Below are 14,972 nucleotides of genomic sequence, written 5' to 3' on the forward strand. Positions count from 1 at the left end.
AATGAGAACACAGCCCTAGTCACTGCCTTGATTGTGGGGTAGCCTTGTGAGACCCAGGGCAGAGGACCCAACTAAGCTGTGCCTACACTCCTGATCCGCAGAAACGGTGGGATAAATAAACGTGTGGCATGTTAGGCCACTAGGTTTCTGGTAACTTATTATTGCAGCACAGAAAACTAACACAGAAATCTTATACACACACTTTAAAAAAGGAAGAAAAGTAATATTGAGTTACTGGCCATTTGAGGTATTTATTAATGAAGATTAAACATCCAAAGGGCAGTCCTCAATGCTCATTTCCATGATTTTAAGAGTTGATAATTCCATGTCATGATTATTATCACCTTTGACACTGGAGAACTGAACAGACTGGGAGAGTGATGTGTTAAGACTGCATGATCCATTTGAAATCTCAACCTTTTCAGGGTCACTGTCACCTTCAATGACATTCACAGAAGTTTCCTGATCTGTTAAACTGTCTGAAATACTTGGATTATTTTCATCCAAAGTTGAAGGTTCAAGATTCGTTTCATCATTCACCTGTTGAATTATAACCCCTTCTGAATGCTTTGATTTATAAAGAGGCATGAAAAATTCAGTTGGTGAAGAGAATATCTCGTTCTCATCTTTTGGTGCAGACGATAACATATCCAAAGCCTTTTGGTATTCTTGACGTTCCTGCTGAATAGTTACTTCACTTTCATGTTTTAATTCATTTGGTTCTGAATTCCCAGCCTTTTTAAAATCAAATAAATTCAACATATCAACATCATTTTGCTTTACCGAGTTTTCCTCCAATGTGCAGCCTAAGTCTACCTTCAGGACATGCAGCAGGTGGCGCATTTTTTCCTAGGATTAAGAAAAGATGAGAATAATTACATTAATTGAGTCAAATTAAATTTTGACTGCAGTGCTGCAAATCTCACAGGATTAATACTTTTCCTTTCACTTCTTCCACCACCACCCTCAAAAAAGTTCAAGGGAAAAAAAAGCACTTGCTTTTAATGTATTGTTTGAAGGTATGAAAAAACTATAAAATTATTTTTACATTAGAATTTTTCTAATGAAGTTATAAGGAAAGACAAACCTCCTCCAAATGTTTATTTTGTTTTATATGTCGCTCGAACAGTCGTTCTAAAAACCTACAAATGATAAACAAAAATGTTAATGTCTCAAAATCAGAAAATCATCTAAATATAAACTAGCCATGTAACACTGAAACTATAAAGGTTGAAAAATGTGTTTTAGATTATTCTTTTTCTCTGTAAAGCTGAAGACTAATGCTTTCCTGTTCTATGTTCTTCCGTTGTGCATTTGCTTCACGTTACATGTTTCTGAAAGGCTGTATGCTGCTTTTATTTCTTTGAATAAAATTCTCCTTTTTCTCACCCCACCTCCAAAAAGCTGTTTTTCTCACAGACATATGCAAACACCCAAAGCCTCTCTACCCCCATCTTTACACACACACACACACACAACCAAACCCTAAAGAAAAGCCTTTTACACAGATATTTTATAATCCTTCCTAAATTATACTTTAAAAAAAATCCTATATTAAAGTATAAAACACCAATGAATAAAATGGAAAAGGACACCAAAAAAAAAAAAAAAAAAAAGGAAAAATATTCCAAATTCATGGATTGGAAGAATCAATATTGTTAAAACATCCACACCATCCAAAGCAATCTACAGAGTCAATGCAATCCCTATCAAAATACCAGTGACATTATTCACAGAAATAGAAAAAAAAATCCTAAAATGTATATGAAACCACAAAAGACCCAGAATAGCCAAAGCTATCCTAAGTAAAAAGAACAAAACTGGTAGGATCATATTACCTGACTTCAAATTATACTACAGGGCTATGGTAACCAAAACAGCATGGTCAGGCATAAAAACAGACACACAGACCAATGGAATAGAATAGAGAACTCAGAAACAAATCCACACACCCACAGTGAACTCATTTTTGACAAAGTTGCCAAGAACATACACTGGGGAAAAGGCAGTCTCTTCAATAAATGGTGATGGGAAAACTGGATACCCATATACTAAAGAATGAAACTAGACCCCTATCTCTCACCACATACAAAAATCAAATCAAAATAGATTAAAGGCCAAAATATAAGTTCTGAAACTATGGAACTACTAAATGAAAACATTGGGAGAAAATCTCTAGGGACTAGTCTGGCAAAGACTTCTTGAGTAATATCCCACAAGCACAGGCAAAAAAGCAAACATGGACAAATGGGATCATAAGTTAAAAAGCTTCTGCACAGCAAAGGATATAACCAACAAAGTGAAGAAACAATCCACAGAATGGGAGAAAATATTTGCAAACTACCCCTCTGACAAGGAATTAATAACCAGAATATATAAGGAGCTCAAACAACTATTTACTATTAGGTTTATAGCGAAAAATCTAATAATCCCATCAAAAAATGGGCAAAAGATTTGAATAGACAATTCTCAAAAGACATATGAATTGTAAACAGGAACATAAAAAGGTGTTCCACATCACTGATCATCAGAGAAATGCAAATCAAAACTACAATGAGATATCATCTCACTGCAGTTAAAATGGCTTATATGCAAAAACAAGCAATAATAAATGCTGGTGACAATGTGGAGAAAAGGGAATCCTCGCACACTATTAGCAGAATGTAAACTATTAGTTCAACCCCTATGGAGAACAGTTTGGAGGTTCCTCAAAAAAGTAGAAATTGAGCTACCATATGCTCCAGAAATCCCAAAAGGAAGGAAGTGGATATCAAAGAGATATCTGCACTTTTATGTTTGTTGTAGCACTGTTCATAATAGCTAAGATTTGGAAGCAGCCTAAGTGTCCATTAACAAATGAATGGATAAAAAAATGTAGGACATATACACCATGGAGTACTATTCAGTCATAAAAAAAGTAGGATCCTGTCATCTGCAACAATATGGATGGAAATGGAGATCATTATGTTAAGTGAAATAAGCCTGGTACAGAAAGATAAACATTGCATGCTCCACTTATTTGTGGGATCTGAAAATCAAAACAATTGAACTCACAGACATAGAGAGTAGAAGGATGGTTAACAGAGGCTGGGAAGGGTAGTGGAGGGCTGCAGGGGAAGAGGGGTAGTTAATGGGTAAAAAAACATAGAAAGAATCAATAAGATCATTTGATAGCACCACAGGGTAACTACAGTCAATAATAACTTAATTGTACATTTAAAATAAAGAATGTAGTCAGATTGTTTGTAACTCAAAAGATAAATGCTTGAGAGGATGGATACCCCATTTTCCGTGACATCCTTATTTCACAATGCTTGCCTATATCAAAACATCTCATGGACCCTTATATACACCTACTGTGTACGTCACACAATTTTAAAAAATAATGAAAAAATTTAAAAATTCCCACTGATGGTAAATCCACATAATAACTTAAATGTTATCACTTATTAAGTTCCATTAAATGCTACTGTGCTAGCCATAATAATCATTTTACCTCTAATTCTGACCAACGTAGGGAGGGAAAGATAGTGTAAAAACCATTTTAAAGATGAGAAAGCCACATCTCTAAGATGATAATTTCCTCTCCCCTGAGGTCAAAAGCCATTAGGGGAATTTAACCCACATGTGTCTGGCTCCACATAATTTCTTCATTCTAAAACACCATGCTTGGCCGGGCGCGGTGGCTCAAGCCTGTAATCCCAGCACTTTGGGAGGCCGAGACGGGTGGATCACGAGGTCAGGAGATCGAGACCATCCTGGCGAACACAGTGAAACCCCGTCTCTACTAAAAAAATACAAAAAACTAGCTGGGCGAGGTGGCGGGCGCCTGTGGTCCCAGCTACTCGGGAGGCTGAGGCAGGAGAATGGCGTAAGCCCGGGAGGCGGAGCTTGCAGTGAGCCGAGATCGCGCCACTGCACTCCAGCCTGGGCGACAGAGCGAGACTCCGTCTCAAAAAAAAAAAATAAAATAAAATAAAACACCATGCTCACCTCTCTATCACAGGAATGTCCAACAGTTTCTTAAAAAACAACTAATTTCCTTTGTTATCATTTGCTAGCATCAGTGAAGTTATGAGCCAACCTCAGAGTTAGTAGTTCTGAATTATTTCACAATTTTTTTAAAACCCAAGAAATCTGTATTCTACTTTTTACAACTATTGTTAACATTTTAGAATATTCACTACTAGGCATTTTTTCTATTCATTTGTATTTCTTTACCAAATTGTAATTAAATGATACATACTATTTGGGTATCTATCTTGTTTTTTTCTTTTTTCTTTATTTTTTCTGAGACAGAGTCTCGCTCTGTCGCCCAGGCTATAATGTCGAGGCACGATCTCGGCTCACCGCAAGCTCCACCTCTCGGGTTCATGCCATTCTCCTACCTCAGCCTATAGCTAGGACTACTGGCACCTGCCACCAGGCCTGGCTAAATTTTTGTGTGTTTTTAATACAGACGGGGTTTCACCGTGTTAGCCAGGATAGCCTCGATCTCCTGACCTCATGATCCACCCGCCTCGGACTCCCAAAGTGCTGGGATTACAGACGTCAGCCACTGTGCCCAGCCCTATTTTGTTTTTTCTAATCAATGACACATATCTTTAACATCTTTCTGTATCTGTAAATTCACTTCAACATCATTTTTAATCCCTAAACAGACCTTACATTTCACATATATCCCACAGTTTATTCAACCAAACCTTTACCATTAAACATTTAGGTTGATTCTGGTTTTTGGTACTATTATAAAAATGCTGTAATAAATAGTCTTACACTTGATAAAAACAAAATTTTAAGCATAAATACGATTTTGTATGTGTATTTTTTTTCTTGTGGTGGCAAAAACCAACAAAACTTATCATCTTCACCATTAAGTGCACGATTGAGTAGTGTTAAGTATATTCATACTGTGATACAGATGGCTAAAACTTTTCATTATGTATCCTGAAACTCTTTACCCATATTATGTGAATATTATTTACCAACTTTTTAAAACGAAAGCAGTCAAAAGAATTAATGTCAAAAATCTTAGGTCTTTTTGATATGCCTTTTTATGCCAATAATGAAAATGTTTGCTTTAATTTTTTAAAAAACTTGATGTAAAGGATAGAAATAATTTATTAGAAATGTCTATGTTTGGCATATTATTACAACAGAGAAAGCAAGTAGTATACATAACAGGGTCCTAGGTTACATAACATAAAGTAGAGCCCAGTGCTCAAAGAATCTTAGATACATAAATGTTCAAGCTAAATTCAGGACACACAGTTTCCTTAAGCTATGCAATAGCTAATCTGGTTTTGCAAACTTTTCATTTAACTTGCGGTGCACAAACCTAGCTCTTAATTTGTTCTCATTTTACTAGATCTAATACTAATAATGGTTGTACCAAAAATGCTTGCCTTTGATTCTCATGACAGTTTTAGATAGTAAAATGGGATTATGAAGCTTTGCAAATAAGTGGTAAAGATCTTCCTTTGCGAGTCACTTATAATACAAAGGATATAATATTAAAGTGAATAAAAGCTCTATTCTTTAATTCTCCCAAGTGATGAACTTCCCCTAGAGTATGAATTAAACATTCTTTACAACTTGCTATCAATTACAATAATAAGTTTCCAAGAAAGCAATATATTTTTTCATTTCCTAGTATGAGAAAATAACTTTAAAATTTTAACATCATATGAAGAAATATGAAGAATATTTAACGTACTCCTGAACTGCCATAACACAATTAAAAAAAAACTAACCTGTTTGAAAATAAACCAAGTTTCAAAATTTCATCTGTTACATCTTCAATGAAACTCAGATATAACAGTTCTTCTTCGCTGTAAAGGGAAGGCAATATACAGCATAAAAATTATTGCTTACTTATTCTGAAAACTGTAAGAAACATTAGTACCTAATTAGAAATATCTATCTCTACCATTACCAATGTACTTCTATCTCATATTACTAAGGGGAATATTACAAACAAACATGTCTACCTTCTCAAATTATGCAAGGATAAATATTTATTAAAGATAATGACCTAATAGAGTAAAATTTCAAAGATATCTGCAACATCCATAGCAGTAAAAAATAAGCAGAATTAAACAACACAAAAAGAGACCAACGACAAGGGGCAATCAAATGCAATCCACTGGGAACAAGCACTCTCGAGGGATGTTTTAAATTTCCTCTGGCTCCTGACCAGGTCCAGCAGCAGAGGTGCAAGCCCCTCCGCAAAGCATTTGCAGGAAGGAAAAGGAAAGTTGTCCAGAGAAGCAGGAGCTTCAACTAAGAAGTCCTCTCCTAGCCCCAGGCCAGCATCTTCTCATCTTAAGGTTGAGAAATTCACTAAGCAGAAAAATTTATTTTTTCTCTCAAAACGTTTGGAGACAAAATCTCAAAGGAAAATTTGTGATCATAAATATTGTGGTAATTTTTAACTACTTGAACACACCTCCCTATAACTACATTTTAGTAGCTATTATAAGAAAGTTAGGATATTATTGTATGTTTGATTTTAATTAGCTGAAATTAGTGAATTAGTACCAAATGTAAGTAGCAAGTAACTAAATTACTGAATAAGCAAATATAAGGGAAGAGTTAATAAGCAAATCAAATAATAGATCTAAATGTTTAATAAAAAGTTACACTTTCAAACTGATTCACAGGGTCTCGCTTGTTTAAAAACAGCATATTTGAAAATAAGTAAAATTTTATAAATTATTTTCCCTAAAAAAAGTAACTTAATTAAAACAACATGAAAATCTACAAGTAAAATATCTGCAAAGAACTGCTGAGATTAGAAACCTCTGGAAAGAGTATCCTGAACTACTAAAAGTCTGTATTTCTCTAAAACTCTTCTTTATTATTTTATTATTTTTACATATAAATAAGAATTATGGATACTAATTATTAAAAAGTATCAGGTATTAGCTTAGGGACAAACTTCTACTGGAGATAAAAACGACGTGATTGACAATTGCTCCAGAAAGTTAAGTTATTATTTCTCAAATAAATTTGAGAAAATTATTCAGGTCATTTTCTCAAATTTAGCATGTATTATATGGTTGATATCCCAAAGCTGGTTGTAAGACAGATTAGCGTTCACAGATGAATCAGATGAATGGATAAAGAAAATGTATATATACACCATGAAATACTATTCAGCCATAAAAACAAATAAAATCATGTTATTTGTGGCAACATGGATGGAACACGGATGGATGCTGGTGAAATAAGCCAGCAATAGAAAGTTAAACACCGCATGTTCTCACTCATATGTGGAAGCTAAAAACAGTTGATTTCATAGAAGCAGAGAGTGGAACAGAGGATACTGGAGGCTGGGAAGGGTAGAGGGGAGTGAGGGACAAGGTGAGATTTGTTACAAGATACAAAATTATAGCTAGATAGGCGGAGTAAGTTCTAGTGTTATATACCACTACAGGATGACTACTATGGTTAACAACAATACATAGTTTCAAATAGCTAGAAGGATACTCAATGTTTCCAACACAAAGAAATGATAAAACCTTTGAGATGATGGATACACTAATTAAACTGTTTTAATCACTGTACAGTATAAGTATCAAAACATCACTAGGTACTCCACGAATATGTACATTTATTACTTGCCAGTTTTAAAAAAAGATATTGTTCAATCCTGACTTATTTAATAATAGTTTCTATGATTCTTAATTCTTAATTCCACTATGCAAAATGAAGAGGTAAAAAAGATCTTACTCAGAGTAGATTTTACTAGTTGCAGGGGGCTTCAGGGAATACTGACACACTGCCCTAGAAAGAGGAAGTTAAAGTAGTTGAGCAAAACAATGGTTGGCATACAATAAGTATTCAGTAACATTGTATATTAGTACAGACTGAATGTCCCTCTTGGAACCTAAGTGTTTCAGATTTTGGATTTTGGAATATTTCCATTATATACTTAGTAGTTGAGCATCTCAATCCAAAACTCTGAAATCCAAAATGCGCAAATGAGCATTTCCTTTGGGTGTCACGTCAGATTTTGGAGTATTGTGACTTATGGATTTTCAAATGTGGGATATTCAACCTGTAATTACACTTTTCAGCAATTTTTAAAGCACTCTCATATCCATATCTAATTTAATATTCTAAACAACCCAGTCAGGTATGTTGGCTGTGTATTATTTTTACTATTTACTGATGAGTTCACCCAGTGTCAGAAAGGCTAAGTATAACTTTCCAAGGTTAATGTTAGTAAGCAGCAAAGATAGGTTTTTAAACTACTCTTCTACTTATAAATTCACAATTCTTTTCAAAACTACACTATGGCATTTCTCTAGTATAAACAACGACAATTTGACTAAGGTTAATGTATAGATAATGCTAGATATAGATACATTACTATGAAGTATTTTTAAAGCTGGTCATCATGATAAATTTTGTTACTCAGTTATGTTACCAATAATTAATTTGAAGCTAAATTTTATTCAGGTATACTCAATTATACTATTTTACTTTACTTCTTTTAGAAAGTATTAGAAAAGATAAATACTCCTTTCCTTAAGTCATTCTTAATATTCAGTGAAGACTGGCTCAAGAGCAGTTTATATTAATAAATAATAAGTTATATGTGTTGAAACACCAGAAATTTCAAAGACAGGGAAGTTAACAATGAACTCTCCATGGCCTTAGCAGGTGAGATCTCTCTAGCAAAGGCCTGAGGGAGAAGCTGGAGCCTGAGGGCATTGTGTGTACTTTCCTAGTGATCTGCTACATTAACACCTCATTCTTGCCCTCTTTTTAATCTCTACTACTTCCTTTCTTCTACCCCGCTCCCTGCCCCGCATTTCATATCCATTCTCTGACACTGGAAATACATTTGACAACTGAAACTATCAAGGCATCTTTTAGGTTTTCTACTACCTGCTAATTAACGTATAATATTCCTTAATCACTCAACATGATGAGTAATTTTTAAAGAGTGTCTCCATTGCAGTGAGCTCAGACCGCACCACTGCACTCCAGCCTGGACAACAGAGAGAGACTCTGTCTCATAAATAAATAAATAAATAAATAGTGTCTTCATATAGCACAGATAGGTCAAGCACTAGCATATGATGAATATTCAAAATCACAAATTATGACTCCTCAAATGGTAAAGCTCTTCAGCATTATTTGTGGCATGTAAACTGGTTAGCATCACTGTCAGAGGACTTGTCTTGGGGAAAATTATTTTTTTAATGAATAGTGATGACAAATAATACAAGTTGGGGTGGCTTTTTCCTTTACTAATGAATTGGCAAAATTAACTCATTTAAACCTTTACTAAGCACTTAAATTTGTAAAATTTCCTTGGTAAAACTAAAACCGTTATTGAATTACATCACACCAAAATAGACTACAGCATGCAATTAAATAGTACTTATGCGGCAAACACTATATGTCTGTTATACAAGAAGGCAATTAAAGACAGTTGAAATTATTTCTCCTGTGAACTGTGTACCTTGGCGAGGAATGCTGAAGAGCATCATCCTTAATCTCATCCCATGTTAAGTCATGCCCTTGTAAAGGTAAAGGGGCTATTTTTTCTTTGGCATCATATGTCACACAGTTAGATGCCTGGGGATGCAATAAAAAAAAATCTTCATTTTTGCTTAAAAATACATTACGAAAGCAGAAATATAACAAATTTTAAGTGAACAGAGATATCCAGTAGATAAAAATTATACAGTATGACAAAGAATATTTTAAAATAATTTTTCTATCCATTCAGCACGTTTTTCTTAAAGATAAAATGACTTATTTCTTATATTTTAATGAGTGGCATTTAAATAACATTAAGAAATTGTCACAAATAAACATATAAAGGGAAAAATGAAGCAAATTTTCAACTTTTAAGTAAATTTGAGGGAACAAAGTCTCATTATTCAGAAATTCAAATAGCTCATCTGTTTTACATGCCAACATGTCAAATATGTAGAAGCAGTGGTAGCGCTGGCAGCATGAACAATAATAGTAACAAAAATAATGGCAGCTTACTTTTATAGACTCCTTACTATGCACCACAAACTGTGCCAAGCATTTACTCACATCGTTAGAGTTAATCTTTACCGTGACAATTTATGTACAGTGCTTTACAGTTTTAAAGGTGTTGTTAAAATGTGGATCTACTACAGTTAATACTGGCTTCTTCAAGTCAAGTACTGATGGCACTGACTGTGGAATATGGGGACACACATTTTCTTGCAGGATTGTAAATAAATACTGTTTCAAGTTTATGTAGTTATCTGCAGACTTAACTCATTCCCAAAATTTCAAGCTAGTCTATTAAGCCCTAGCCCAGGCTAGGTACTTTGCCTACATCATTTACTCCTCCTAATAATCCTGCAAGTTAAGTACAGTTTTTCTAGATGAGGAAATGCAGCTCTCAGAGGATAAGTGATTTGTCCTTGGGCCTTAAGTGGCAGGGCCCTGTGTCAAACAGCATTAATGGCTGAGATGGAAAACGACCACCTTCTACCCATTTTCAGAAGGGAAGGAGGAAGTTGAGTATGATTATATTTTATTCTTCTATCTCTGGATCTGTGTTTGACATTTTAATAGACAAACCATTTTTATAAACAACAAATTTAAGTCAGGACACAAGTGCAAGACTGACACTCCAAAAATAAAACAATTTATCTCAAAATCAGACTCAAAGTTGCAATATTTTAAAAGAAATGATGCTAAGAATTCAAAATATAAACCCTGTAATAAACAGCTTTATGGTCTAGAAAAAGTAGAAGCAAACATAATAACAGGCACTTATTCTTATAAAATGTATACTTTCCAATCATATAATATGTGGCAATTCTTTACCAAAAAAAAAAAAGGTATAAAAACTCAACTTCTGCACTACTCTGCTGGCTCCTCTAGTAATCCAGGTCTGCATCTTTGAAAACAATACTTAAGGTATTTTACTGATCCTTCCATCTGTCCAGCCAGCCAACCAATCATCTAGGAAAGATGTTAGTAACAAATGACTTCCCAGATTTGGCAGGATCCACCTGGCCATTCAGAGAGCTATAACCATTTGTAAACAGCCAGACCTTCTGTATACTGGCTATATCATGTATGGTAAGTGCCACCAACAGATTATTCTTCACAGTCTAAACAGCTGTACACATTCTATTTACAGAAAAATACATGTAATTCAAATGTAGCAATACTAAAAGATTTCATACTTATTACCTGCTTTATGTTCATTTCTGATTCTGTCACATTTTTAGTCTCAGCTGTCCCCAACTCAGATTTAAAGCTGTAATAATTTAAAATAAATAACTGTTAATCCTTCAAAATATAAGCACTGTGGTAACAAGGTTTACTGGCTAGAAAAAATAAACTCAAACATAAAAGAATGAGATCCATCTGTTCTTATAAAATACATAATTTTGAATTATTTGATTTTATTTGATAAAATATCTGCAGACTCATCTGATATTACTGTACCTCTTACCTATATCCAAAGAAAAAAAATACTAATCTTAAATTGTTTTCACTTTCTAAAACAAGTAAAACCTAGTGCCGGTTAAATTGTTTATGTAATACTAGAAAAACAATCACAATACAAATCTGCTAAATCTCAAAACTTGACAAGATTTGTTTTTTTCTTCAGTCATTTGGCAAACTTTTATTGAACATTCACCTTGTGCCACACACTATTGTATTTGAAAACATTATTGAGGCAAATTATACTTAATTTCCAGAAATTATCCCAATTTAAAATTATTCTTGGCAGTTGTTGCTATGAAGACTGGCCTGAATATCTGCAGGGAATGGAGCAGAGGGGTAGATGGATAAAGGGTTAGTTTCTTTCCCTCTATAGCCCATATTTTTGCCGCTTTTAACATGAATCAATATGCATATTTACACAAATGCTGTCTGATGACATATTTTAAGAATTCTCTGAAAGTATAATATTTAAAAACATACACAATTCTTGAACCATGCTTGAAACAATAAAACATGTAATTCATACTTATAAGGCACTTGACCAGTGTAATATTTTTTTGCTATTTTTCAGCAATTACTCTGATAGTTCTAGTGATACACAGAAAAGGAAAAGTCACATTCATCTCATTCCAATCCAAAGGGCACTATCAAATCTTAAGGCTGGCAGCAGCAAACAAGGAATATTAATTCATTAATTTTCATTTAATTTCCTGAAGGATTTACTATTGGTTGTTGATGTGTCATACCTTAATTCAGTCTGGGTTTCAGCTTCTATCCGTTGATCTGCAAAATCCTTTTTTCTTTTGGCAGGTGTATAATAGCGATACTGTGACAGGAAAGATTTTGCTTCTGTTTTTAAGGTGCGGGGAGTGAATGGCAATTGTTTGTTAGAAAAGAGTTCAGCATGTTTATCCAAAAGATCCCCACTGGGTGCTTTCGAAATGACTAACTCAAACCGGTGGGAATTTGGGAATGTGCTTCTGGGCCTTCTGCCATACAGGGTTCCAGAGCCCGGTTTCCGGGGCCCGGAGGCTGCATAATCCACGCTGGACGGGGAGGAACTGGAGTTCTTCTCAGGACCATTTGTGATGACTTTATCGGATTTATGTAGGCTTAGGTGTAGTCTCTCAGAAGAGGGTACTAGTGACCGTGCAAAGGATGAAAATCCATTCATTTCTTCTTTTAACATGTCATCCTCAATTTGTGGTTCGCCTGAGGGCTAAGAACATTTGACATGACAGTCATCAACTGCATTACAAATTCATGTAATTAGGGATTTTGAGATTATACATTAAAAAAATGATAGCCTCAAGGATTTACAAAATTAACTGATATGTTCCTGAAGATGTTAATATTTTATTTGAAGTTCTAGTCAAGTATTTAAACTAAGATTAAAATTTAATTCCAAATATAAGTAGTAGAGCAATCAATTTCCTTTCTGAAATTAAAAAAAGATGAATAACATACCTATTTTTGGGATCTTAAACTTGCATATTAAGATCTATTGGGAGATCTCAGTTTTATCTGAAAGTTTCCACACAAATTGTGAGCACCAATGCCCTTCTTCACCACTATTAGTGGCATCATCCTCACCATCCTGTCTTGTCACTATTGGAGAGTACAGTGTAAGCCATCCCTCTGTGATGTCAAGCATTTAAAGAAACGAAAAGGAACTTCTCCTCATAATGTATGGAGCCCTGGCTTAGGTAATTGATAATTTAAATATAATTAATAAATATTTATTTCATTAAAATTTCATATATATTTCTCAACTTATTTTCATTAGGGTGGAGGTAATACTTTGAAAAGGGAGGCATTTTGACTTGCTCCATTTCTTTGTGGCTTAATTTCAGGAAAACCATTTCTACAGGTTATCTGTAAAGTTTAAAAACACAGATAATATTTTATTCTTTTATAAACTGAAAATGTCTAAGAAGCTCTGCCTATGACTTCAGCCCTTATGGACACATCTGTATATCCTTTGCAAAACTCTGAGGCACTTTCATTAGGTAGAGGGGAAATTACAAGGAGGTTACAGAAATTGAGGTAAAACTCGCTAGGATTTAGCCAGTTATATCTGTCTTATAACCTCATTGGGAGGAATAACAAGGAGAAGATGGACAAGTTGAGTAAGGAAAAAGCCAAGTGCTTCCTGTATGCAAGGTACTGCTCTTGACATTGAATAGAAGAGGAATAATAAGAACTTCTATCACTGCTACTAATACATATGGTGTGCTTACTATGTGCAAGGTACTGTACTAGTTAATTTTCTTGTATAGCTCATTTAATCCTAACATCAACTTCTGGGTGGTAATACAATTATTACTCTATTTTACAGATAAAAACACTGCTCTGAGGTGCCAAGTCTCACAGATTTGAACAGAGGCAGAGCCCATGTTCTTTGCCACTTTATCATATTGTCTATTTTAAAACTTATTTGAAAATTACATGATTTTAGATTTTTTTTACAGCATAAAAAATCTTAAACTGATTTTAACTCTTTTTCCGGGAACAAATAAGTCAGCTAACCTAAAGTTCTGATTTATCAAAGCAAAAAACTGCAGATAACTGGACATTGTGACTACTACCTAAAATATGTCAAATCACCTTTCCTTTCCAACTGCTTTACAACCTTATTCCAAATACAAGACAAAAGTACTCAAAGCAAGTAAGTATGCCGACATTAAATGTTGAGCCACTAGGGTACTATTTCGTAAATGACTTCAAGATGTTAGTTTTTATAAATAGTCCTAAATGATACTCACACTACAGCTTATGTACCAGAAGAGTTTAGCTCCCAAAGAAGAAATTTCTAAGTACAGTCTAAAAATATCCTATAGCGCAATTAATTAATAAGCACGGGAATTATTTACACTTAGAAGAACAGCACAAACTGAGATCAGAGGAAGGAGAAAGAAATGCATAAGGCATTATGATTGCCTGTAAAGAAATTTTATCAGTAATGATTATTTAATAAAATGAAACACCAAAGAAAGTCTTTCTAAAGGGTAGAAGCATATGTTAAGCTATCTCTCTGAAATGGGATGGAAAAATTGCTTCTGAACTTATTGGAAGCATGAAATTTTTCTCATTTTTGTATCTTATAATTTCTACCTTGTATCCTACTTTTTCTTTCCTTGGAAACCAGTAGACTACAGTATAAAATCCACTGCACCAATCTGCATCTTGTTTCCTTAGTTATGAATATCAGAAAACTGGGATAAAGATATTTGTGCAGAATATATGTTAACACACTGGCAGAATCCCAAAACATGAATAGCAGATCACTGTAAAGAAGTTCTGAAATCAGAAAAGGGTTAATCAATTATGTGCCAATGGAGCAGAGTCTGGTGGTACCCTGAACACTCACTTTCTTATGTCATTCTTAGTTTATGAGGTTTGTTGTGCACTGTTTCTGTGATTTCAGGATTTATGTAAAGTAATAGCCATAACGTAGTTTATATACTCATCATACTTTCATGTCAAGAATTTTACAATACAGAACT

At 34.2% G+C, this 14,972-nt stretch overlaps 1 protein-coding gene across 7 annotated transcripts in view; it reads right to left on the bottom strand.

The window, feature by feature from the left end:
* Window positions 1–226: 226 nt before the first annotated feature.
* Window positions 227–14,972, bottom strand: part of SPATA7 (spermatogenesis associated 7) — a 64,023-nt gene continuing 49,277 nt past the window's right edge. For 5 of the 7 annotated variants that reach the window (XM_009212087.2, XM_009212086.2, XM_009212089.1 and 2 more), the window contains 7 exons: window positions 12,213–12,685; window positions 11,203–11,272; window positions 9,479–9,594; window positions 7,735–7,788; window positions 5,754–5,831; window positions 1,088–1,142; window positions 227–849 (listed from right to left, as the gene is read on the bottom strand). In XM_009212087.2, coding sequence (XP_009210351.1) covers window positions 265–849; window positions 1,088–1,142; window positions 5,754–5,831; window positions 7,735–7,788; window positions 9,479–9,594; window positions 11,203–11,272; window positions 12,213–12,685 — 1,431 coding nt within the window. In that variant the 3' untranslated portion in view covers window positions 227–264. The remainder of the gene's footprint in view (window positions 850–1,087; window positions 1,143–5,753; window positions 5,832–7,734; window positions 7,789–9,478; window positions 9,595–11,202; window positions 11,273–12,212; window positions 12,686–14,972) is intronic. The other 2 variants (XM_009212088.2, XM_003902144.3) reach the window with 1 other exon arrangement.

The sequence above is a fragment of the Papio anubis genome, chromosome 7 (genome assembly GCF_008728515.1).
Source record: "Papio anubis isolate 15944 chromosome 7, Panubis1.0, whole genome shotgun sequence".
Lineage (NCBI taxonomy): Eukaryota > Metazoa > Chordata > Mammalia > Primates > Cercopithecidae > Papio > Papio anubis.